The sequence below is a fragment of the Mus caroli genome, unplaced genomic scaffold (genome assembly GCF_978045245.1).
Source record: "Mus caroli unplaced genomic scaffold, Mus_caroli_1 scaffold_13, whole genome shotgun sequence".
Taxonomy (NCBI): Eukaryota; Metazoa; Chordata; class Mammalia; order Rodentia; family Muridae; genus Mus; species Mus caroli.
In genome coordinates, this window is record NW_028227268.1 from 35956860 (window position 1) to 35982133 (window position 25274).

A 25274-nucleotide genomic window follows, 5' to 3' on the forward strand; every position below is an offset into this window, starting at 1 on the left:
GGCTCAGGGGTGGCCTGCTTACTCTACTTGTAGAGGGTCAGAACCCACTTGCATCTCCAGCTCGAAAGCATCTCATGTCCCTCTGGCCTCCATGGGTAGCTTCTTATAAATGAAATACTTAATACATGTTTTCACTGAAAATCTACTCCACTCCACTGGAAGTGTTTTCTTCATGTCTGTGGACAGAGTACCTAAACTAGAATCAGCATTCTACTTTATTACTTAACAGACTGAACCTGAAAGCAAAGATTTGTATTTATTTATTTATCTAGTCTGAGACAGGGTCTCATGTCATCCAGGTTGGCCTGGAACTTTCAGTGTAGTCAAGGACGACCTGAGCCCCTGACTCCTGCTCCTGACTCCAGAGAGCTCAGTCACAGGCAAGCACCACTGAGCACAGCTCAGTTTTGAAAATATTTTAGTCCAAAAATCCTGTAAAGAGCTTTTCCTCTTGGCTTAGGGTCAAAGACTACCATAACTGGCAACAACTTGCTCCAACAATGCAAAGCTGTCCAAAAAGTCTTCTTCCTCCATTCCAAATTTTGTGTACTGATGGATATAGGCTCTGGGGAGAAAGCAGAAAATGTGAACCAAGTATTCCAGGCAAATGAGAAACGTAAGCAATAAACAGACTTCGGAGGAGCACTCAAAGCTCACACAGCCACTTAGGGTCCTTGTCACATGTGGACCACTTGTTTATTCTGAATTAATAAATGTTAGCAAATGTTAGCTGTCAGCAAGCTGCCTCTGCTTTTCGTGTCCCAGAGGGCACAGAAAATGCAGCATGTCAGACTCTGTAGTCCCGGCATGGAGGCTCAGTACAGGAGGTGACTACCTCCAGACTGACTCTAAAAGAGAGCTCACAAGTTTCACTTAAGGTTTGAAATTAGAAACGAAGCCAGGTTCTGCCTGAGTGGTTTTTTCAGATCCCCCACCACCCCCCAGCTTCCAGAAACATAGCAAGGGCAGACACAAAATAAACTGACATCATAGTTAGAGTTAGAAGAGCTTGGACCAAGAGAGGACTTGGGATCCCGGTGAGGAGAGACAGACCGGACAGCCTGGGCTCTGTGGAATCCTAGCCCTGTTCAGTCATCTGGGGAATTTTATTTTGACAACACATAACTGTCAGTACCCAGTGGAGCTGAGCTCTTTGGTGCTATTACTGAGGAAGACCAGAGTCCCCTCCATGCCCAGGACCATTTTCCTGTCTCAGCCCAGTGCTAGGGACAAAACACAGGCCCTCACAAATGCTGGGCAAGTGCTCTATTCCCAAGCAACAGCCCTGATCCCAATATCTTCTTTTGAAAACCATCTTACTATGAAAATTTGAATTTTGCTTGGAAACTGTTCAGAGGAACAGGTTCTCTTCCCATGCATCTACATAGAGACTGCAAACCATCTGTAACTCTAGTCCTGGCAATGCCTATGATACGTAGACATACATGTAGGCAAAAGACCCATACACATAAGAAAAGAAAGAAAGAAAGAAAGAAAGAAAGAAAGAAAGAAAGAAAGAAAGAAAGAAAGAAAATATAAAATATTAGTGCAGAACACCTACTGAACACTAGCCAAGCAGTGCGCTAGGTGGCTTGCGTGATTTCCTCACTGGATCCTGCTGCACACATGAGGAGCGGAAGCCTCTACGTCACATGTCCAAGGCTTCATAGCTGCATGGGGGCAGCAAGGTTTGCTCCACAGCACACCTATGCTTTATCTTGGCATTCTCTGGCTAAAGTAGGGAAGTCTGGAGACTTATGTTTACTTACTTGGATGAGAACATATTCCACGCCTTGCCCACAATCATATCCAGTGGCTTTACTAAGAGCTGGCTGTTGCTGACCAGGGCTGCAGACTTCTCATACTTGTCAAAGGCTCGCTGGGTTTTCCACACACTGAAAGCATCAACAGGCTCCAACCAGGAAGTGTAGAGAGCTGGGTCTTTAAATCCCTCTAGAGTTAAAAACACCATACATATGAGCAAAGTCCCTTCTAGACTCGTGTGAAAACATTATAGCGAGGGCTGAGGGCTGGCAAGATGGCTCAGGTAGTGCATGTGATTGCTGCTAAGGCTGATGACATGAGTTCAATTCCTGGGACCCACATGGTGGAAGGAGAGAACTGACTCTTCTACAGGTTGTCCTCTGATCTCGACATGTGTCCTGTGGTACATGTACATACAACATGCCATGACAGCAGACGCAGAAAGCAGAGCTGGAGAAATGGCTCAGCACTTAAGAGCACTGGCTGCTCTTCCAGAGGTCCTGAGTTCAATTCCCAGCAACCACATGATGGCTCACAATCATTTGTAATGGGGTAATGGGGTACAATGCCCTCTTCTGGTGTGTCTGAAGACAGGGACAGTGTATTCAAATACATAAAATAAATGTCTTGAGAGAGAGAGAGAGAGAGAGAGAGAGAAGGCAGGGAGTCCCTCACTCTGGACTTCAGTTAAAGAGTTGGGGCTAGAAAGATGACCCAGTGCTTAAGAATTTGAGAGCACTGGCTGCTCTTCCAGAGGACCCAGGTTTAATTCCCTGCATCCACAGGGTGGATGCAACTGTCTGTAACTTCAGTCCCAAGGGATCTGACATCCTCTTCTGGCTCCAGGCATGCATGTGGTACAAATTACATGCAAGCTAACATACACATAAAATAATAAAGTTATAAAAAGAATCAAAATACAATTAACAAAATTTGTCACTGGGCACAGCACACAGAGGCAGAGGCAGAGGAGGCAGAGGCAGAGGAGGCAGAGGCAGAGGAGGCAGAGGCAGAGGAGGCAGAGGCAGAGGAGGCAGAGGCAGAGGAGGCAGAGGCAGAGGAAGAGGAGGCAGAGGCAGAGGCAGAGGCAGCAGAGGCAGAGGCAGAGGAGGCAGAGGCAGAGGAGGCAGAGGCAGAGGCAGAGGCAGAGGCAGAGGCAGAGGCAGAGGCAGAGGCAGAGGCAGAGGCAGAGGCAGAGGCAGAGGCAGAGGCAGAGGCAGAGGCAGAGGCAGAGGCAGAGGCAGAGGCAGAGGCAGAGGCAGAGGCAGAGGCAGAGGCAGAGGCAGAGGCAGAGGCAGAGGCAGAGGCAGAGGCAGAGGCAGAGGCAGAGGCAGGTGGATCTCTTAGTTACAAGCCAGCCTGGTCTACAGAGTAAGTTTCAGGACAGCTAGGGTTACACAGAAACCTTAAAAAATGCCAATTCAAATATGCATGTTAAAGTAGCAGCAAGGCGTGCTTGAGGCCCAAGGGTCTCTGACCTTCCTTATCGCTTTCTCAGATGTGAACCTGCAGTCTGGGAATATGGAGAACACGATGATAAACCTGAGTGCAGTCGACGCCGTCTTAACTCCCTGACCTAGCACTGTCAGCGGCTCAGACTGAGGTGAGTCCCTGGTTTTGTGAGAAAAGAATTTCAGATTGAGTTGGCAGGAGGCAGAGCCAGCCTTCCCTGAAAGATGGTTTTACACGGAGCTTGAGTACAGAGACTGATGTCCTTGGGAGGAGAGCGCAGCCCTCCCCATCCTCACCCCCACCCCCACAGGTATAGATCCATAGACTACTTGGGCCCCATTGTCCTGTACAGCACTGTGGTGATCCTGAACTTACTGTCTTCAAGGAGCTGCTAAGGAATGTTAATGAGGTCATAGGATGCTCCTGAAGGGTCCCAGACAGGACTGCAGTGAGGAGGTAAATTCTAGACCACAGGAATGAAGGAGGGTAGTGTGTCTTCACTGGAAACAAGGTGTTAGTTTTTTTTGTGAGATTCCCAGAAAATGTCTGCAACAGGAGAGAGGCTATGCCCGGGGTCCTACACATTCAGGCCCCAATCCTGGGTCACTGTTTGTTTAACATTCTTTTTTTTTTTTTTTCTTTTTCCTTTTTTCCCCCTTCCCTTTTGCTCTGGCCCCACTCGCTCTGGCCTATAGGTTTTTTTATTTGTTTCTCATTAAGGATGGTTGTGAGCCACCATGTGGTTGTTGGGATTTGAACTCATGACCTTTGGAAGGGTAGTCAATGCTCTTAACTGCTGAGCCATCTCACCAGCCCCTGTTTAACATTCTTGTTTGAAGATATTTCTACACAAAATACCATGTCTATGCTGACAAACTGGAATCTTCAGGTTTTGGGTGGTGAGAGGCCCCTTTGCCTTCCTAAGTCCCAACATTTCCCCCTTCTAGCCCGCCTCATGTCACCTTGTCAGCTGTAACCCAGTGTGCACGGACCCACTGCATGTGTTCAGTCAGGTCCCCAGGCAAAGCTGTGAAATTGGACTTTGGAAGCCTCCAAAATTGAACACATCTGGAGGCTGAGAACTAGCAGTGGGTAAGAGTGCTTGGTGTGTCAGCTAGTGGTCAAGGATTGGCAAACCCAGGAGCTTTGCAGTCAGTCTGCAGAGCTGACAGGGCAAGCTTCAGGTTCAGTGAGAGACCCTGTCTCAAAGCAATAAGGCAGGGAGAAGCAACAGATGAAGACACCCCATGTCCTCCTCTGGTCTCTGCATGTAAATGTACAGGCATATGCGCCCATATCATACACATGCTTGAGTGTGCTTTACCCTCCCCTACATGCCTGTTTCTATGAACCCCAGTGCTAATAACTTCCTCTTGAAACCAGGGATGCTGGTCCCTAAGTCTAATGACTTGCTTCAATCTCTGGGACCCACACAGTGGACAGAGAGAACCAATAAAGTGTTCCCATATACAGTACATGTGTCCCCTACACACACACACATGATGTGCTAAGCTTCCCTTCCTAAGGGGAGAGGATGTCGCTCAGTCTGCACAGGGTTCTCTCTTTATCCCCAGAGCCCAAGTCAGGAGCTCTGCATGGGCACTGGGAGTGTAGACTGGGAATCACTGGCCAGCCAAATCTAAGTTCCTCAGCAAGTCCCAGGTTAGTGAGAGACCCTGGCTCAAAACTAAGATGAGATGTGGAGGGCGGCATACACCTGTAACCCTAGCAAAAAGTTGGGGCAGGAATATCAGTTCAAAGCCAGCCACAGCTACAAAGCAAATCTGATCTATCACACACATACATGATAGACTCTGTCTAAAACAAAGAAACAAAATTCCAGTATAGATGACACCTGAGGAAGGACACACACTGCCTCTGGCCTCCACAGGCACACTCTCATGCACACACTCATGCACTACTGAATTCCAAAGAATATTGGCTTGGCTGGAAAGATGGCTCAGTGGGTTACATACTCCAGCCCCTAACTAGGTTTGGGCTCGTTTGTTTGCTTGTTTTGTTTTTGGGGGTGGATGTGTGTGGTTTTTTTTTTTTTTTTTTTTTTTTTTTTTTGGTTTTTCGAGACAGGGTTTCTCTATGTAGCCCTGGCTGTCCTGGCGCTCACTCTGTAGACCAGGCTGGCCTCGAACTCAGAAATCCACCTGCCTCTGCCTCCCGAGTGCTGGGATTAAAGGCGTGCGCCACCAACGCCCGGCTGTGTGTGGTTTTTTGTTTTGTTTGTTTGTTTGTTTGTTTGGTTGGTTGGTTGGTTTTTGGTTTGGCTTGGTTTGGTTCTGTTTTTTTGGGTTTTCCAGACTGGGTTTCTTTGTGTAGTCTTGGCTGTCCTAGAACTCACTCTGTAGGCCAAGCTGGCTTCGAACTTAGAGATCCACCTGCCTCTGCCTCCTGAGAGTTGGGTCGAAAGGCATGCTCCACCATACCTGGCTTGTTGTTTTGTTGTTGTTGTTTTTGACAGGGTCTCACTAAATAGCCCTGGCTAGCCTGGCACTCATTAAGTAGACCAGGCTGCCCTTACACTCACAGGGATCTGCCTGCTTCTGTCCCCGACCTGGGATTAGAGTGGTTAAATGCCTAGCTAAAAGTGCTTACCTGTGCATTAGGTGTGTGGAGTTTGGAGAGCTGTGTGCACTCAGTTCCTCTGCTCACCTCTGCATGAGACCCAGTACTAACTCAGGCTTCAGACTGCTCACCTCTGCATGAGACCCAGTACTAACTCAGGCTTCAGACTGCTCACCTCTGCATGAGACCCAGTACTAACTCAGGCTTCAGACTGCTCACCTCTGCATGAGACCCAGTACTAACTCAGGCTTCAGACTGCTCACCTCTGCATGAGACCCAGTACTAACTCAGGCTTCAGACTCAAGGGGAGGAAGTGCTCTTCCCAGCACCATCTTGACAGTTCCAGAAGTTGTTTTGAGAACCCTCACGTGCTCCAAAGCATATGCCTCACTTTCCCCCGAACGTGTGCTTACCTACGTCTGCACTGTGCACCTCTCTCCCTCGGAGGACGACCAAGTTAGCAAGAGAAGTGTTAAAATGATGCTCCTTGTGAGCAGACGCTTTGCCAATAAGTGGAAGGCTTGACAGAGGAGGCCGCACCTGCCAGTTGATACCTAGCACGGAGGAAAAGAAAGAGCGATTAGAAATGGCACTGAACAACATGAGAGTACAGACGTTTCAGGTCGAGTGTGGGAGCACATGCTATCGTCCCAGCACCTGGCAAGTAATGCGGGAGAATCCGCAGTCAGGAGATCAGGGCCCTGGGATAATCCACCTGCGCTCAGACACATTTGTTTGCCTAGGGTTTTGTTGTTGTTGTTGTTGTTTTGTTTTTTGTTTTTGGTTTTTTTGAGTCAGGGTTATGCTCTGTAGCCTAAAACTCAAAATGTAGCCCAGGCTGGTCTGGGACTTCTGCTTTGGCCTCCGAAGTGCCAGAGTTGCAGGGGTTACAGATGTTAGCTGCAGTGTCCACCTGGTTTTCTGTTGTTATTGTTCTCCCTCCCTCCCTCCCTCCCTCCCTCCCTCCCTCCCTCCCTCCCTTCCTTCTTTTCTTTCTTAAGGAGGTCTTGCTATGTAGCCCTAGGGTCGCCTCAATTTTACAATCCTCCTGCCTCAAAGTGCTGGGATTACAAGCATGCACAACCATGCTCAGCTTCAGAGCCAGGTGTTCAATGACACTGTGACCTCTCTCTATGTCTGTGTGCCTGTGTTTGTCTTATGTCTCTGTCTGTATCTGTCTCTGTATCTCTGTCTGCCCCTCTCTGTCTGTATCTTTCTCTTTCTCCCTGGGGGCTATCTCTCTATTAAGTAGCTCTGGCTATCCTGGAACTTGCTATGTAGACCAGAATGGCCTTGAACTCAAGAACTCTGCCTCCCTCTGCCTCCTGAGTGCTGGAATTAGAGGTGTGTTATCCCATCTGGCGATTTTCTCTCTCTTGCATCAATCATTCATTCCCCTGTTGTCTGTTGCTGGGCTATGTGGGGATACATGATGATGGTGACAAGGATGGGGCCAATCTTCATACAGAGCAATCTGATAACATGTGAACAGTCATAAAGCTAGACCCTTCACCTTCATCTGTGCCATAAGTATGTTTACCCTTATCCTTAGTCATATATTCAAAACTAAAGACATTTAGGGCTGGCTACATAGCTCAAGAGTGGTACACTAACCTAGTATATGTAAAACTAAAAAGTTCAATTCCTGGACTACAAAAGTTTTTTTTTTTTACATGCTTAAACTCTGTAAGTAACTATAAAGAGATCACAGCTATCCTACAGTTAGCTCTGTGTGGGAAAATGACTAAACAAACTGCACTGTATTTTTTTTTTTTTTTTTGGTTTTTCGAGACAGGGTTTCTCTGTATAGCCCTGGCTGTCCTGGAACTCACTTTGTAGACCAGGCTGGCCTCGAACTCAGAAATCCGCCTGCCTCTGCCTCCCAAGTGCTGGGATTAAAGGCGTGCGCCACCACCGCCCGGCTCAAACTGCACTGTATTGACCTGACAGAACCTGGTGAAGGGTGCCTCACCCTCCTTTGAAGAACACTTTACTCCATGAGATATTAGCAGGTATTGCTAGAAAAACAAGTGATGAGGCTCCCAAATATTTGAAAGCATCACTTTAAGATAGACTTTTCACTCTTGCTCTGCCATCCTGCAGAGGGAAGCAAATCAACCTGTTTTTTTTTTTTTTTTCCAGACTCCAGAAGAGGGCATCAGATCCCATTACAGATGGCTGTGAGCCACTATGTGGTTGCTGGGAATTGAACTCAGGACCTCTGGAAGAGCTGGAAGAGCAGTGAGTGCTCTTAACCACTGAGCCATCTCTCCAGTTCTCGACCTGTTATTTTGTTTTCCTAGAGTACTTTACTACTAGATAACATTCAGTGATTTCTAGTTAGAGGCAAAGGACTACACATACACCAGTGTACTCTAAGGATGTCTTAACATAGGAAAGCCAGCAGCAGAAGATAGCATCAGTAAAACCCGTGAGCAACCAGACAGTGGAAACTCCGCTCACCCATTGTGAAAATCCTGAGAGCAAGACAGACATTTCTAACAGCAGAGGGAACAAGGAGATTTCTGCTCTGGAAAGCTAAACCAGCAAGGCCAGCCTCAGGGACTGTAGGCCTGGACGTCCAGAGAGGCTTGTAATAGTTAAAGCTGGGAATAAAATAAAATAAAATAAAAATCTGAGCCAAATATTCAGAAGCAAGGAAATAAACCTCGGAAGGAACAACTGAGGACGTGGAAAGTGGTTTTACCTGAGCGACAGGGAGCGAGGGCAGGCACTGCGGTGTTCTCCTTACCAAAGTGTGCTACACAACTACTCCGTCCACTACACGGCTGACTTACAATGTGCCTATAGTGCGATGCAAGGGATCAAATCCAGGGCCTCTCACACGCAGAGTCTGCTGGGAGGCTGGAGAGATGGCTCATTGGCTGTTCTTCCACAGGACCCAGGGTCTATTCCCAGCATCCATATGGTGACTCACAACTGTCTGCAACTCTGGTCCCAGGGAATGTGATGCACTCGGTCTCCACAGTACCAAGCATGCATGTAGTGCACAGACACACGTGCAGGCAAAACACCCATACATAGAAAATAAAGAAAGAAATTCAAAGTCGTGTAGCCTGCCACTGGGTACACCCCTAGTCCTTAAGTGAATTTTAACTACTTGATTATTTGATTTATAAAAAATTAATTGACAAGGCAGTGGTGGCACATGCCTTTATTCCCAGCACTCAGGAGGCAGAGGCAGGGGGATCTCTGTGAGTTTGAGGCCAGCCTGGTCTACATTGAGTTCTAGGACAGCCAGGGCTACACAAAGAAACCCTGTCTTGAAAAGAAAATTGATTTCTTTTATTTGCATGCGGTGTGTGCATTCATGCATGTAGGTGTGTGCTCATGTGTACCACAGAGCATGTGTGGAAGTCAGGGGACAGTGTCAGGAGTTGGTTCTCTCCTTCCACCTTGTGGGTCCCAGGGACTAGACTCAGGCCATCAGCTTGGACTGGTACACAGTTTATTTTTTTCTGAGGCCAGGTATAACGTACCCGAGGCTGACCTGAAACCTGCTATGCAGCAGAGCGGGCTATTGCTGATCTTCCTGCTTCTATATCTGCAATGTTGGGGTCACAGACATACACGCACTTCCACCCCTGGTCTTTTGGGGGCTTAGGGCTGAACATAGGGCCTTACACAGGTTAGGTAAGCTGCCTGATTTCTAAAACTACCTTCATATTTTACTTTGAACAAACTAAAATAAAGATTTGAAATAACATGGCACTTGTCTGACATGTCTTTTCCAGATGAAACTGTAAAGCCATCAAGAAGCCCTTAACAACTCCGGCGAGTTTCCATAGGAGGCCCCTAGGCTAGAAGAAGAGGCCTTTCTTTCAACCAGCCTAAGCCAGTTTATACCCAGGACTCCAGGACAGGCACTTCCCTCATATGTGGGTTGTCTATTTTTAAAATATCCCTTTACCTTCTTCCATTTTCGCCCTGGAAATAAGCATCTGTCTTAAATGCTTGAGGAGGCCAGCCCAGGTAAACGTGCTGTATGCCAGAGACGCCGCAGACATCTGAGGAATGTTACGGACACCCAGCATCTTAAATTCAGGGTGGGGAACTAAATGCTCCATTAAGTCTCCTGCGAGAAAAAAAAATAATGCAATGTGAACTCTATTGACTTCACCCACAATGGTGCCATTGACTTCTATACAACGGTGACTTAATGAAGTTCAGAGTCAAATGTGTTTTCTCCATTCTAGAATTATTTCAACATTAAAATAGTGAATTTTTAGACACAATGCGTGCTGCAGACTCTATTTTTGCTTCATTTCATTCATTTTTTATTTATGAGTTTTGACACAGGACCTCACTGTGTGGCTCTGACTGACCTGGAACTCCCTTTGTACGCCAAGCTGTTCTTGAACTCATAGAGATCCATCTGCCTCTGCTTTCAGAATGCTGGGGTTAAAGGCGTGCGCCATCAAGCCTAGATCTTTGCTTCATTTTAGCATGGCTGAGAAAGCATACTTAAAATGGGCATGGTAGCTCATGCTTCTAATCCCAACGCTTAGCAGTCAGAGGCAGGAGACTGCCCACAGGTTCCAGGCCCACTCAAGGGGTTACATAGTAAAACCCTGTCTCGAAACTGAAATGGATATCCAGCCACACTTGTGTATACCGTTATTCCCAGCACTTGGGATGTAGAGGCAGGGAGATTTCTGTGAGTTCAAGGCCAGCCTTGTCCAGAATGAGTTCCACGATAGCTAGAGTTACCATAGTGAGACCCTGTCTCAAAAAAAGAAAAAAAAAGGTGGGAGGGAGGAAGGGAGGGAGGGAGGTAAGAAGGGAGGGAGTAAGGAAAGAGAACCAGACAAAAACAAAATAAATACCATACAGTTTGCCAAAAGAATTATCAATAGAAATATGGATGACTAATTCACTAAACTCCAGGAAAACCAATTATAAAAGATAATTAAGATATTTCTCTTTCATTCTATAGTCACTAAATGTTCCTTAGAAAAATTTCCAGGTCTTCTATTTATCTTGCTAAATGATAATCACACCTGTTTGGGGATAGAAACACAGGTCTGTGGCAGAGAGCCACCAAATGAAAATTCGTGGCATGAGGCAGGCCTGGTCCTACAGCTCCAGAGTCTGAGGAAGAGACCAAGAGGATCTCGTTAGCCCAGGAGTTCAAGACCAACCTAGGCAACAGAGCAAGACCCAGAATAAAATAAATACATAAAAAGCCAGAAGAGAGGACTGATTGCGACAACCTGTAATTCATGCCTCTAGGGGTTCATCTCCACCCCCAGTGGCTTACATGCTCAGCCATGGTCTGCTATTAAGTCATGTGCTAGGCCATTCTGCTGTCCCTCTGACTTGGCCTAGCAATTCCAGGGCCTGGCTGAGACCCTAGTCTACTGGCTTCTTCCTTCTCAGACCTTCTGAGTCTGTCTGTCTTCCCCATCATCGAAATCTTAGACTGCCCCTACTCCTCATCTTCCCTATCAGAGCACAATCATAGGACACGACACCACATGGCAGCCTGGAGTCTCTCTGCATTTTCATTCTCTTCTCTTCTTCATGTTCCCCTCCCCTATCTTTCCTCTCTCTTCATTATTGAAAAGTAGCAAGGAAACTTTACCAAGAGAAAAAAATGACAGTATAGTCAGAGAATACTCTGTCAAGCATGGCAGCAGGTAACATGACTGACAGCAAATCCTCTCTTGAGTTTTCAATCCTTAAACACAATGCCAGTCCAATTAAAAGCCCACATCACCACCACCACTACTGCCTCCTCCTTCTCTCCCTCCTCTTCTCCCTTCTCCTCCTCTTCCCCCTCCTCTCCCTCCTTCTCCTGCTCTTTTTTTCTTTTTTTTTTCTTTGTGGGTTTTCGAGACAGAGTTTCTCTGTGTAGCCCTGGCTGTCCTGGAACTCACTTTGTAGACCAGGCTGGCCTTGAACTCAGAAATCCGCCTGCCTCTGCCTCCCGAGTGCTGGGATTAAAGGCGTGGGCCACCACGCCCGGCCTCCTCCTGCTCTTTTTCAAAGACTTATTTTCTGTGTATGGATGTTCTGCCTGCATGTAGGTATCTGCACTATGTGCGTGCCTGGTGCCCTGAGGTCAGAAGAGGGAGTCAGAGCTCCATGACCTGGCATTATGGATGCTTGTGAATCACTAGAGGAGCCAGGAATGTCCTCTACAAGAACAAGTGCTCTTAACCACTAAACCATCTCTGCAGCCCAGCCCTATAATTTCTGTGGACTCCACATCTATCTACCTTTTATCTGTTAGATGTAGTACAGTGGTGTAAGACCTGAGCTTCTGTCCCCAGCAGTACAAAACACATTCACTTTCTATCCAATGAATGTTCTATCAAGTGCTTGCTATTTGCCATGCCCTGCTTTAGGCCCTAGGAGAACAGTGGTTCTACAAACGGTGTAGTCGGCGAGGAACATTTAGATACCCACACCATATGCTTCTGAGAAATTTAGTAACTTGAGCTGATTCAGTAAGATAGCTTAGGGATGAAGGCAGGGTTTAGGGTATATATCTTGGATGTATCTCCAGGCAGAGGGGAGGAGACTGTGAAAAATAACTTTTGGACTCTCAGAACATATAGTTTTTCTACAAAGAACAGAGGGGTCGAGTACCTAGTGGATTTCTGCGGTAGTGAAGTGAGCTGTCCTCAGCGTATGTAGGCTGGAACACACTCCCCAGCTGGTGGGCAAGAACTTGATTTAAGTCTCTGAAGGAGATCTGCTTGATGTTCATCCGTTTGGCACAGATCTTATGGACAGCGTCATTCTCGTGAATGAGCAGGGCAGCTGAAGACCGGTACAGGTGAGAGAGAGTCAAGATGGAGTTGTAGTTCTGCACAATGACCTGGAGAGAACAGGGTCAGGGTCAGAGACAAGGAGAGAGGCTGAGTAGTTAAAAAGTGTAGATTGGGCTGGTGAGATGGCTCAGTGGTTAAGAGCACCCGACTGCTCTTCCGAAGGTCCAGAGTTCAAATCCCAGCAACCACATGGTGGCTCACAACCATCCGCAATGAGATCTGGCGCCCTCTTCTGGAGTGTCTGAAGACAGCTACAGTGTACTTACATATAATAAATAAATAAATCTAAAAAAAAAAAAAGTGTAGATTGCAGCCCTCGGGTGATGCTCACATCTTCAATCTCAGCACTCGTGAGGCGGCGGAGGCGGAGGCAGGTAAACTCTGTGAGTTTGGGAACAGCTTGTTCTACAGAGTGAGTTCCAGAGTAGCCAGGGCTACACAGAGAAATCCAGTCTCAAAAAAATACAAAACAAAACAAAACAAAAAGAAAAAAAAGAATAACATCAATAAATTAAAAAATGATTTCATATCTCTCAGGAGCCCATCTCTGGGTTGGTCCTTCTAGTACTGCAAGGAGGGACTTTGTATTGGGGCCCATGGTACTGTGGCTAGTCTTCAAATGATCTTAATTTCTCTCTGTTGAGAATTTTTGTTTGTTTGTTTGTTTGTTTCGAGACAGGATTTCTCTGTATAGCCCGGCTGTCTTGGAACTCACTCTGTAGACCAGGCTGGCCTCGAAGTCAGAAATCCGCCTGCCTCTGCCTCCCGAGTGCTGGGATTAAAGGCGTGCACCACCACACCTGCATACCAGTTTCCTGTTGATCTTCCTAGTAGGAAAACCAAATGTAGGAAATGATTCAGGAAAGAAGTGTGTAGCAATAACTTTTTGTTTTTGTTTTTAGACTGTATAGCCCTGGCTAGTCCAGAACTTTGCTATGTAGACTGGCAGAGATTAACTCTCCTCTTTACCTCTGCCTCCATAGTGTTGGGATTAAGGGCTGTGCCACCACAACCCACCTTACTGTATGCTTTACTTGTGTTATATCCTTCACCTTCAGGAGGCAGATATTTTTGTCCCTATTTTACAGAGGACAGCAGTGCATAGAGAAATTAGATAATCTCAGTGTGGTAGTGCTGGAGAGTAACAGACCAAGTCAACAGCCAGGCAGCATGACTGGGGAGTCTTCTTTTCTGGGGGGAGGGGGCATTTAAAAGCCACCATGATGAGCTTAATATTTTTTTTTGCTTTTCTCTTTTTTTTAATATATATATATATATATATATTTTTTTTTTTATTTTTTTTTTTTGGTTTTTTGAGACAGGGTTTTTCTGTATAGCCCTGGCTGTCCTGGAACTCACTTTGTAGACCAGGCTGGCCTCGAACTCAGAAATTCGCCTGCCTCTGCCTCCCGAGTGCTGGGATTAAAGACGTGCGCCACCACGCCCGGCTTAATATATTTTTTTATTACATATTTTCCTCAATTACATTTCCAATGCTATCCCAAAAGTCCCCCATACCCTCTCCCCCACTTCCCTTCCCACCCATTCCCACTTTTTGGCCCTGGCGTTCCCCTGTACTGGGGCATATAAAGTTTGTGTGTCCAATGGGCCTCTCTTTCCAGTGATGGCCGACTAGGCCATCTTTTGATACATATGCAGCTAGAGTCAAGAGCTCCGGAGTACTGGTTAGTGAGCTTAATATTTTGTGTTTGTTTTGTTTTGTTTTTAAGGACACCTCAGTCCCGCATTGGGCAGACAGGTCTAGATGTGGAGGACAGCCTAGACTGGGTAAGACTGTTTCAAAAAACCTAAAACCAAAATGAAACAAAAGATTTAAAAAACAAAGGATACTTCACATGTGTGGGAAATGTAACCAAAACTAAATTATTTGTTCACGGAAATATCACAATCAGTCCTGAAGCTGGAACTCAGCATTGCCAAAGAGCGGGATCCGTTTATTCACACTCACTCTATCAGCAAAGAGTACCGGGCGAGAGAGAGCTCAGTGGTAAAGTGTAAGAGGCTTCTCCAAAGGCCCAGGGTTTGACTCCAGCATCCACATGACAGCTCACAACTGTCTAACCTCAGTCCCAGGGGGTCTGACACCACTTAATGCATAGACAGCCATGCATACATACATACATATAACATAAAAATAAATAAAATTTAAAAAGGAAGAAGATATACTATGATCTAATTACTTCTCTAGTGAGTATTTACCAAGGAGAAATAGCATATGATGATACCAGACTCCTACTTGTGGCTAAATAGATTAAAAAAGAGAAAGAGCAAAGAATTTACAACATTAATACTTTTCTTCTTCAGGGGCTGGAGAGATGGCTCAGTGGTTAGGAGCACTTGTTGCTCTTCTAGAGAACCTGAGTTTAGTTCCCAGAACCTACACGATGGCTCACAAACTTATGATCCTAGTACCAGAAATCTGCCCTCTTCCAGCTTCCCTGGGCACTGGCACACATGTGTGCACATACGTACAGGTGAGCAAAACACTTGTATAATAAACATAACTTCTAATTAACATGTTCATGAACTGGAGAGGTGGCTCAGTGGTTGAGAGCACTGACTGCTCTTCAGGAGGTCCTGAGTTCAATTCCCAGCAACCACATGGTGGCTCACAACCATCTGTAATGAGATCTGATGCCCACTTCTGGTGTGTCTGAAGACAGTGACAGTGTGCTCATATACAGGAAATAAATACATTTTAAAAAACAAAACAAAACAAAAACCATGTTCATACCTCACCCGTTCCATAAGGCCATATAATCTGGTTCATTTTCAAGGCACTAGAGTACTGATCTTGTAGCTTCTGCGTAATGAAGGCTCCCAGCCCTGATCCTGTTCCCCCGGCCATACTCATTATGATGAAAAATCCACTCAAAGAGTCACATTTCTCCACTTCTGTTTGGATTAAGTTCATTATAGATTCTTCATGCTTCGGTCCATGCACAGAGTAACTATGCCGTGGCAAAAGGAACACAGAGCCCGTCAGTTTACCCAGAGGGAGGTGGCACAGAGGAAGGAGGTTTAGGAGGCAGCCCTTCCCAAAGTATGGCAGAGAGTCCCATGGACAGCTCAGGTGCCCTGATTTAACATTTAACAGACACAGGTTAAAGATATTTAATAGGTGAATAGTGTGACTGGAAGAGTACATTTACAGGACTTAGGAAGTTCCTTTTAACTGAGAACAATGGGATTATTTTATTTGTTGATATTATTTTATTATTCTATGTCATGGATTGCGTGCGTGAATGTAGACCATGGTGCATGTGTAGCGGCCAGAAGAAAACTCCTGGGGACTGAATTCAGGTCCTCAGGCTTGGCAGCAATGACCTCCACCCTGAGTCATCTCGCTGGCCTCATGTTTTGTGAGCGTGGCCTAGAACTCACCATCGTACCTCAGCTTCCCACGTGCTGGGATTACCTGGCTGCCTTCTGGAAGTTCTGTGGTGCAGCAAAACTTGGGAACTACTGGGCAAGAGCTCTATTGCTGAGCTATATCCTCAGCCCCTTTTGGTTTTTTGTGGTTTTTGTTTGTTTGTTTGTTTGTTTGTTTTGGTTTTTCAAGACAGGGTTTCTCTGTATAGCTCTGGCTGTCCTGGAACTCACTTTGTAGACCAGGCTGGCCTTGAACTCAGAAATCCGCCTGCTTCTGCCTCCCAAGTGCTGGAATTAAAGGCATACACCACCACACCCGGTACAATTTTTTGGTTTTGTTTTTTTTTGTTTGGTTGGGTTTTTTTAAAGATTTATTTATTTTATGCATATAAGCACACTGTCGCGGTCTTTAGACACCCCAGAAGAGGGTATCAGATCCTATTACAGATAGTTGTGAGTCACCATGTGGTTTCTAGGAATTGAACTCAGGACCTCTGGAAGAACAGTCAGTGCTCTTAACTGCTGAGCCATCTCTCCAGCCCCGGGTTTGTTTGTTTGTTTTTTTTGTTTTGGTTCCCTTTTGTTTATATACTCTGAATTTTGAGACAAGAGTTTGCTAAAATGCCCAGGCTGACTCTGAATTTGCTCTATAGCTCAGGCAGACATTGAAGCAGAGATCTTCTTGCTGAGTAGCTGGGATTATAGGATTACAGGCCTGACACATTATAATTTTTTTTTTTTTTTTTTTTTTTTTTTTGGTTTTTCGAGACAGGGTTTCTCTGTGTAGCCCTGGCTGTCCTGGAACTCACTTTGTAGACCAGGCTGGCCTCGAACTCAGAAATCCGCCTGCCTCTGCCTCCCGAGTGCTAGGATTAAAGGCGTGCGCCACCACCACCCGGCACATTATAAATTTTATTTATTTATTTTGTTGCATATATTTACGGGAGGGCATCCATGTGTTATGACACCTGTATGGATGTCACAAGATAATTCGGGGGAGTCAGTTCCCTTCTTCTACTCTGTGGGTTTTGGGAACTGAACTAAGTTCCTCAGGTTGGAGGGAAATGCCTTTACCCCCCGAGCCATCGCACTGGCCCAAATTCTTTTTTATTTATCTTTGGTTTTTCAAGACAGGGTCTTTTTGCATATATGTCCTAGCTACCCTGGAGCTCACTCTATAGACCAGGCTGTCCTTGAACTCCTAGAGATCTACCTGCCTCTGCCTCCAAAAAGCTGGGATTAAAGGCATGTGTCACCACTGCCCAGTTGTAAATTCTTAATTTTAGTTTAGTTTTGGTTTGAGACAAGATTTGACTAGTTAGCTTTGGTGACCTGTGCAGTGGTTTGAGTCAGAATGGCCCCGATAGGGTAGTCATCGGGAAGTGGGACTACTTGTGAAGGATTAGAAGGTGTGGCCTTATTGGAATTGGCTGTGGCTTTGTGGGGGGAAGTGCATCACTGGGGGTGCCTTTGAGGCTTTAGAAGCCCAAGTGAGGGGTTGGAGAGATGGCTCAGCAGTTAAGAGCACTGACTGCTCTTCCAGAGATCATGAGTTCAATTCCCAGCAAGCATATAGTGGCTCACAACCATCTGCAATGGGCTCTGATGCCCTCTTCTGGTGTGTCTGAAGACAGCTACAGTGTACTCATATAAATAAAATAAATAAATCTTAAAAAAAAAAAAAAAGCCCAAGTGAGGCCCAGCATCTCTCTTCCTACTGCCTGTGAATCCAAATGTAGAGTTCTTAGTTTTTTTCTCCAGCACCATATCTGCCTGCATGTTCTCATGATAATAGACTAAACTGTCCAATTAAATGTTTTCTTTTATAGGAGTTGCTTTGGTCATGGTGTCTCTTCATAGCAATAGAACAATGAATAGGATAGCCTGGAACTCACTTTGTAGACCAGGCTGGGCTGAATTCACAGAGATATGCATGCCTCTGCCTCCTGAGTGCTGAAATGAAAGGCATGTGCCATCACACCAGACTCTAAATTTTAAAATAATACTTCCAAGATTTTGAGCTTGTTGCATCAACTCTACAGTGATAATGGTATGAGTACTTAACTATATTGCTGAACTTCACTGAAAATCAAGAGGAGTTATGTTGCAGGATACTTGATCACACTGTGAACCCTAAGATTGTGTTATTTGCTGAAAAATCACTTTCCTAGTTGTGATGTGGCTCAGCCCTTAGCACACACCTTTAACCCCTCAGGATGGACTACAGAGAGGCCCTTTGTACACATCTTTAATCTCAAACAATGAAGGCAGAGTTAGTTTGTAGAAGGCAGCACCCATGTTTGAAAGTGATGTTTGAGTGGCAAACAAAGTGGTGAATCAGAGAAAGATTTGACAGAATTGGATATGCCTAAATCTCATGAGAAGAGAGAGGAAAGGGAAGCTATTTGAGGGGCAGTGCCGGGGGGTTAGGGGGTTGGGAGGTTGGGGCAGGGGGTTGGGGGGTGAGGGTGAGGGGTAGTTTTACTGGGACAGTTATAGAGAGTTTGCAGAGAGAGAACAATCTATACATAGATGTAGACAAACGAGCCAGAGAATGAGAAGGAGCCAGAAGATTAGAACATAGTGCCAAGTAGAGCAAATCAGTCAGAGGATGAGAAGCCAGACTGAATCAGTCAGTGTGGAGAGGAGTTTGAACCAGGAGAGCTGAGTTAAACCAGTCAGAGTTCAGAAAGAACAAGAAAGGGTGAGCTTATTCAGTATTAAGTCTCAGAGGCTGAAAACATTCTAGGCCTAGATGAGATTGTAGGAGGCTGGAAGCTTCCAGAACTAGGCAGGTTAGCAGACAGGGCAGTTGGCCTCTGAGAGGACAATCACATTAGGAGAATAACAGCTACATTTACAGAGCTGTTCTTACCCGTATGCCCAGTTGTTCCCAGATCCTTGTTTCTGACAAAAGCTCGTGTGCTGACCATAATTCCATCGGCCAGACTGGGCAGCTTTTGATAGGGTTTGATTGATAACTTTAGGTTCCATGTCAACAAGAACAGCCCGGGCAACTGGAACTAGAGTAGGAGGGAGAATTATATATTTTATGTGGGTACCACAGAGCATAAACTTCTAAGTCACTGAACCATATTGCTAGCCCTACATTCAGTTTTTTGGTTTTTCTTTTGTTTGTTTGTTTTGTTTTTAAATTCGGGGGTTGGGGGTAGAGTACTTGCATAGCCTGGTGAGGCCTTGGATTCAAACTGCAGCATGGAGTGGGGGGACACAAGTAAAGGCCTTCCTTTGAGAGGCGGAAGAGATGGGGCTTAGAGATACTTGTTGAGAGTCAGACTTTGAAGGTGCTGAAGTCTGGTGAGGGGAGGACTCTTGACCATGCCTACCTCCATTTTCTTCCTCTCTGAAAAATCTTTCTCTGCAGGATGCTTGATATGCCTCGTTTTCCCTCTTAGAACAGAGTCCCTGGGAACAGTGTGAGTCTCTAAATAAAGCATCAAACACTTCAAAGCCAATCTGGTTGCCACACTGCCCCAGCTGTACTGTCACTATCGACATGCCAAGCCACAAACAAGGCTTAGTCTAAAACACCAGGGGGTGGGTCACCTGTAAAAGAAAAAAAGACAGACATGAGAAAACACCACATTGCTAACAAGAGCAAACAATATGCCACATGCTCACATTCTATCAGTAAGGGGCGGAGAGATGGTTCAGTGGTTAAAACACTTGCTCTTCTTTAGCATGACCCAGGATGGATCTCAGCATTTACCTTGCTGCCTGGAACTTCAGCTCTAGGGGATCCAATTCCCCTCTTATGGCCTTCTCAGGCACTGCATGCATATGGTATACATACAGGTATTCTCATACAACATAAAAATAGTATTTTTAGAAAATTTAAAATATATATACACTAATATGTGTGTGTATGTACAGATAATCACTTATATATGTATACATGTATGTATGTATGTATTTGTTTAAAGACAGGATCTCATGTAGCTCTGGCTGGCCTAGAACTTACAGAGATCAGCCTGTTTCTGTCTCTGGAATGTGGGGTGTACTGGCTGGTTTTGTGTCAACTTGACACAGCTGGAGTTATCACAGAGAAAGGAGCTTCAGTTGAGGAAATGCCTCCATGAGATACAACTCTAAGGCATTTTTTCAATTAGTGATCAAGGGGGAAGGGCCCCTTGTGGATGGGACCATCTCTGGGCTGGTGGTCTTGGTTCGATAAGAGAGCAGGCTGAGCAAGCCAGGGGAAGCAAGCTAGTAAAGAACATCCCTCCATGGCCTCTGCATCAGTTCCTGCTTCCTGATCTGCTTGAGTTCCAGTCCTGACTTCCTTTGGTGATGAACAGCAATGTGGAAGAGTAAGCCGAATAAACCCTTTCCTCCCCAACTTGCTTCTTGGTTATTATGTTTGTGCAGGAATAGAAACCCTGAATAAGACAGTGGGGATTAAGGGCATGCAGCACCATGCTCTGCAAACTATGATTCTTAGCTTTGCCATCATAAAGCCTTTCAGGAGGGCAGTGTGAAGCAGCACTGAGGCTTATTAACACAGAGCTTTTTATAAGATTTTCAACACGGTTTTCAGTCAGGGTGTTAATGGAAAGAAAGACACTTAAGAAAAGGATATTACGCCGGGCGTGGTGGCGCACGCCTTTAATCCCAGCACTCGGGAGGCAGAGGCAGGCGGATTTCTGAGTTCGAGGCCAGCCTGGTCTACAAAGTGAGTTCCAGGACAGCCAGGGCTACACAGAGAAACCCTGTCTCGAAAAACCAAAAAAAAAAAAAGAAAAGGATATTACTTTCCTAGTGTGGGGTGTGAACTTCTCAAGCAAGAATCACATTTAAGTGTCTTAGCAAGAGCCACATATATTAATGTGAGTTTGTTGTCTTCTCTTTAAAAGTACTTAATTAATCTTTTTTCTCTCTTGTTTTTGAGAGAGGGCCTCACTGTGTGACTCTGGCTATCCTGGAACTCACTATATAGATCAGGCTAACCCCAAACTCACGGAGATCATCTTGCCTCTGCCTCCTGAGTGCTGTGAATTTATTCCTATGTTATGTGTATGTTTTACCTGCATGTATGTCTGTTGACTACATGCATGCAGTGCCCTCAAGGGCCAGAAGAGGGTGTCAGAACATATCATCTGGGGCTGCAGTCACAATTGCCTTGAGGATGCTTGGAACTGAACCTGGGTCCTCTGCAAGAGCAGCAAGTTCTCTTAACTCCTGAGCCTTCTCTCCAGCCTGATTTTATTGCCTTGACATTATATTGTTCAAAGACTTTCCAAGAGACATGTTTTTCTTTCCCTCTTGTGTGTGTGTGTGTGTGTGTGCATGTGTGTGTGTGTAATTACAAAGTGTTTCCTTGAGTGTACTGGGGAGGTCAGCAGGCTGACAAGGTAAAACCAAAGAGCACAAAGGTTGCAGCAAGGGAGTTATAACATGTTTTTCTGTAAATGGAGCTTATGGCTTGTTCAAGAGCATCCTAGAAAACTGCAAGCTTATATCTGCAAACAGAGTAAGAAATCATATACTCTTAGGCCATAAGCATGGCTCATTACTATTTTAACGTTCGTATTTGAAATAGCCCTATATAAAAGAAATGTTGCCGGGCTTGGTGGTGCATGCCTTTAATCCCAGCACTTGGGAGGCAGAGGCAGGTGGATTTCTGAGTTCGAGGACAGCCTGGTCTACAAAGTGAGTTCCCAGGACAGCCAGGGCTACACAGAGAAACCCTGTCTCGAAACAAGACAAAACAAAAACAAAAACAAAAAAACCAACCAAACAAAAAAAGAAATGTTGTCTCTAATAGGCAACTTTTACGGAAAATTTTGTGCATTAGACTAGCTGGCCCATAATTCTAGGGAATCTCCTGTCTCCACTCCCCATCTTTCCATAGGAGTGTTGGGATAACAGATGTGTGCTTACACATCTGGTTTAACATGGGTTCTGGAGATTCATATTCAGACCCTCAGGCTTGCATTGTGAGTACTTTGTCCCTGAGCCATCTTCCCCAGTCCTCTGAGCTAGAATCCCGATTCTCAGATGGTGAGACCTCAGTGAAATTTTGGAATAACACACCCTTTTCCTGATCTCCCCACATTCCTCAATTTTCCTGTCCCCATCTAAGAATCTAGTCATTTAAAGAAATTCCCTCACTCTATAATTTGGGGTTCACTGTGCCCAAATTCATTCACATACAATTCAATGGTTTCCAAAATATGATTCACATTCACTGTTGTCCCAAGTACACTTTTAAAAGAAAACAAATAAATCATAATAAAAGTGTTGGTTGTGGGGGCTGTGTAGTCATGAGGACTGGAGCCTAGATGCAGCACCCACATAGCAAGCCAGGAGTCCTGTGCAGGCCTGTAGTTACAGATGCAAGTCCAGTGCGGACAGAAGGACCACTGTGGATGGCTTCCACTTGGTTGAGAAAACTCAGCCCCAAGTTCAGAGAGAGAGAGAGAGAGAGAGAGAGAAAGAGAAAACTGGATGCCCTCATCTCCTGTGCATTTGCATAAGTGCTCACATTCACACACATGTGCATATACACTCACACACATAAATAATCTAAAGGAAATATGATCCTGAAGGAATTCTTTGTATACATTTCACACTACATGGACATCAGAAGTTAGCTCAACAATAGAACATTCAATAACATTAATTTTCTGTCTTCCAACAAAATGACTAATTTATTCTTTTCTCACCAACCGTCTTCTGGCCCGGAAAGCACAATTAAGATCAATAAGCCCGGTCGTGGTGGCTATACCTTTAATTTCAGCACTCAAGGGACAGAGGTAGGCAGATCTCTGAGTTTGAGGACACAGTGAGTTCCAGGACAGCCAGGGCCACATAGAGAAATCCTGTCTCTGAAAACCAAAAACCAAACCAACTAACATAAAGTTGCAGGCATAGTGGTGCAAGCCTTTCAGCCCAACACTTGGGAGGCTGAGGCAGACTGATCTCTGTGAGTTTGCACCTACACCGTGCGTTCCAGGACAGCCAGAGCTACATAGTGAGATCGTGTCTCGGAAAGAATAGAAAGAAAAACAAAGTTGGAGCTTAGAGAAAGACCAGATAAAATATGAAACTAAATCTTTATTATTTTTAAACAACGTTGTTTGTTTTTAGACAACATCTCTCTATGTAGCCCAGTTACGCCTGAAACTGTCTAATTAGTCTGGGCTGACTCGAAACACATGATCCTTCTGCCTCAGCCTCTCAGAGAACAGGGACTATTTTAAAAAGAGTATTTTTGATAAGTGCTTCACATCAAGTCTATGTAGCCCCGGAAAGGAGCAGAGGTTTGTGAACCAGATTTTCAACTTAACGTCTAAGACTGCATTGTAGGTAATTCTATTCTCACTTTACAGTTAAGGAAATTGAGTTACCGAAGGGTTATGTAACTTTTCCAAGCCACTGAATTAGCAAATAGCAAAGACAAGAGTCTTTCTTTGCCTTTCTTCCCTATCAGCTCCCCGGTAACCCCACACTCACTGACAGCTCTGCGACCGGCAGTTTCAGTTCGGTTCAAACTTCAGAAGACCAACCCTCTCACTACGCGCATGCTCACTTTCAATACTTTAAAAAAAAAAAAAAAACTACCTAGAACAAATAAATGCGCTCGCTCCTTATGCGAAGAGCTCTGCTGAGGGTTTGTCTTTTTTCGACCCCCGTTTCCCTTCTTCTATTTAGGAAGGTTAATCACGCATGTTCAATTTCAATTTATCAACTTCAGATATGGTACGCATGCTCCGTGTCCGGCAAACGCCTTAGACAAACGCGCAAGCTGTACTTTCCCGGCTTGGCGTCCGTCGGTGTTCTGCGCATGCTCCTGCCAGTACCTGGCCCCGGGAGCTAATGCTACGCATGTCCGCTGCCCACTGTATGGCTTCAGAAGACTTTGTACGCATGCTCCGGAGCTGAACTTGAGGAGCCAGTCTGGGGCCTAGGCGCAGACGCATTGAGTTTAAGCAGCCGGTGATGGCGGCGGCAGCCGTGGAGTCTGCGGCGGGTCCGGGCCCATGAGGCGACGACGGAGGCGGGACGGCTTTTACCTAGCGCCTGACTTCCGACACAGGGAAGCTGAGGACATGGCAGGAGTGTTTGACATAGACCTGGACCAGCCAGAAGATGCAGGCTCTGAGGATGAGCTGGAGGAGGGGGTGAGGCCCGGGGTCCCCGGGGTATGGGCGGCGGGGTGGGGGGGCAGCGGCGAGGTGACAGGGCCGGGGTGGCGGCGTGGGCCCGGGAAGCCTGGTGTGCCCGAGGGCGCGGAGACCCGGGGGGGACGCGAGCGGTCTCCGGGAGGAGCTGAGGCGCCGCGCGGCCGAGTCTGGGAGCGGGCGGGCGGGCGGGCGGACGGACCTGGCCCTAGGTGTGAGGCCTCTGCGGGGCGCGCAGGTGCAGGGCTCGCCCTGATCCCTAGCTGAGCGCTGCCCCCGAGCAATGTGTTTCTGGAGCGCCGAGGAGAAAAGGCGCGCGGTCGGCTTCTGGAGCTGTGGGGCTTGAGTGCGGCCCGGGTGGTGTGAGCGTGTGCTGGGGGTGGGGAGGGCCGATCTTGTTGGGGTGTCCCCCTTAGTGCAGGTGAGATGCGGAAGGGTTTCCCTGTGGAGTGTAAGATTGCAAGCCTTAAATCTTCAGACTCCCCACAACCACCTCTCTTCTCGGCCTGTCGCTTCTCTCCTAGGAAGCGCTCAGCTGTTAGAAGTGACAGCTGAAAACTTCTGTCGGGAGTAGCACTGCTGTGACAGCCACCAGGAGTTTTATTTCGGGAGCAAGGGGGCTCTGCTGCATCTTCCAGGGTTTGTTTGTTTGCCTTTTATTTTTAACCCCCCTTCCGTGTGACTTTTTAAAGGAAAAAAAAAAACCATTCATAACGACACACGGCATTTGTAAGTTAATTCCCTTCAAGTTGAAGATGTCTATATTTTTTTTTTCAGAATAATTTATGTAATTGTAGGGTGGGAAAAAAAGCGTTGACAGCTGTGATTTGTCTCGCCAAAAATAAATTGCTTGAACCGAGACTTGTGAATAGTGGTGTGAGGGTTTTCCTTGCTGAAGTTTAAATTTAGAATCGCTTTTCTAGTGCACATCTTGGCTTTACCTTTGCTGTCCTAGTAGTTTGTTATTTATGTATACCATTTTTCTACAGTAATACTTACTGAAACGCACATATTTTACACCAAGGGTTAAAAAAAAAAAGATACATCAAACTAAATAACCAATCTTGGACAAATGTCATCAGTAATAACCTCCTGGTGACTTTAAATGTCGTCATTTGTAGAAGAATATGGGTTTATGGCT

The 25274-nt window shown here is 45.9% G+C and overlaps 2 protein-coding genes across 7 annotated transcripts in view; one reads left to right on the plus strand and one right to left on the minus strand.

Annotated features, from left to right (window-relative positions):
• Positions 1-248: 248 nt before the first annotated feature.
• Tubd1 (tubulin delta 1) lies at positions 249-23780 on the minus strand. Of its 3 annotated transcripts, none has more exons than XM_021177255.3 (9): positions 23574-23780; positions 19337-19556; positions 18865-19012; positions 15352-15568; positions 12412-12643; positions 9728-9892; positions 6210-6350; positions 1770-1953; positions 249-565 (listed from the first exon to the last, which is right to left on the minus strand). In XM_021177255.3, exons 2-9 carry the CDS (start codon positions 19506-19508, stop codon positions 463-465), a joined length of 1362 nt encoding a protein of 453 aa, XP_021032914.1. In that variant the 5' UTR covers positions 19509-19556; positions 23574-23780; the 3' UTR covers positions 249-462. The 3 variants fall into 3 exon arrangements, with proteins under 3 accessions (XP_021032914.1, XP_021032915.1, XP_021032916.1); XM_021177256.3 differs by lacking the exon at positions 23574-23780 and adding an exon at positions 23466-23555; XM_021177257.3 differs by lacking the exon at positions 23574-23780 and adding an exon at positions 23360-23447.
• A 109-nt stretch (positions 23781-23889) lies between these two features.
• The window catches only part of Rps6kb1 (ribosomal protein S6 kinase B1), a 38284-nt gene continuing 36899 nt past the window's right edge, over positions 23890-25274 (plus strand). Inside the window, exons 1-2 of one of the 4 annotated variants that reach the window (XM_085829707.1) lie at positions 23891-24133; positions 24658-24772. Coding sequence is in view for 3 of the 4 variants with exons in the window: in XM_021176613.2 (XP_021032272.1) it covers positions 23993-24133 (141 nt within the window). In the remaining variant the exon portion in view is untranslated. Of the gene's footprint in view, positions 24134-24657; positions 24773-25274 lie in introns of all 4 variants that reach the window. The other 3 variants (XM_021176613.2, XM_085829706.1, XM_021176610.3) reach the window with 3 other exon arrangements.

Excerpts from the sequence above, each read along its gene's own strand:
- Tubd1 (XM_021177255.3), bottom strand. The coding sequence starts at position 19,508 with ATGTCGATAGTGACAGTACAGCTGGGGCAGTGTGGCAACCAGATTGGC. Across the intron at positions 19,013-19,336 it reads CAGAGAGGAAGAAAATGGAG|TTCCAGTTGCCCGGGCTGTT; the intron begins GTAGGCATGGTC and ends CTCCTACTCTAG. Across the intron at positions 15,569-18,864 it reads GGGAACAACTGGGCATACGG|TTACTCTGTGCATGGACCGA; the intron begins GTAAGAACAGCT and ends GCCACGGCATAG.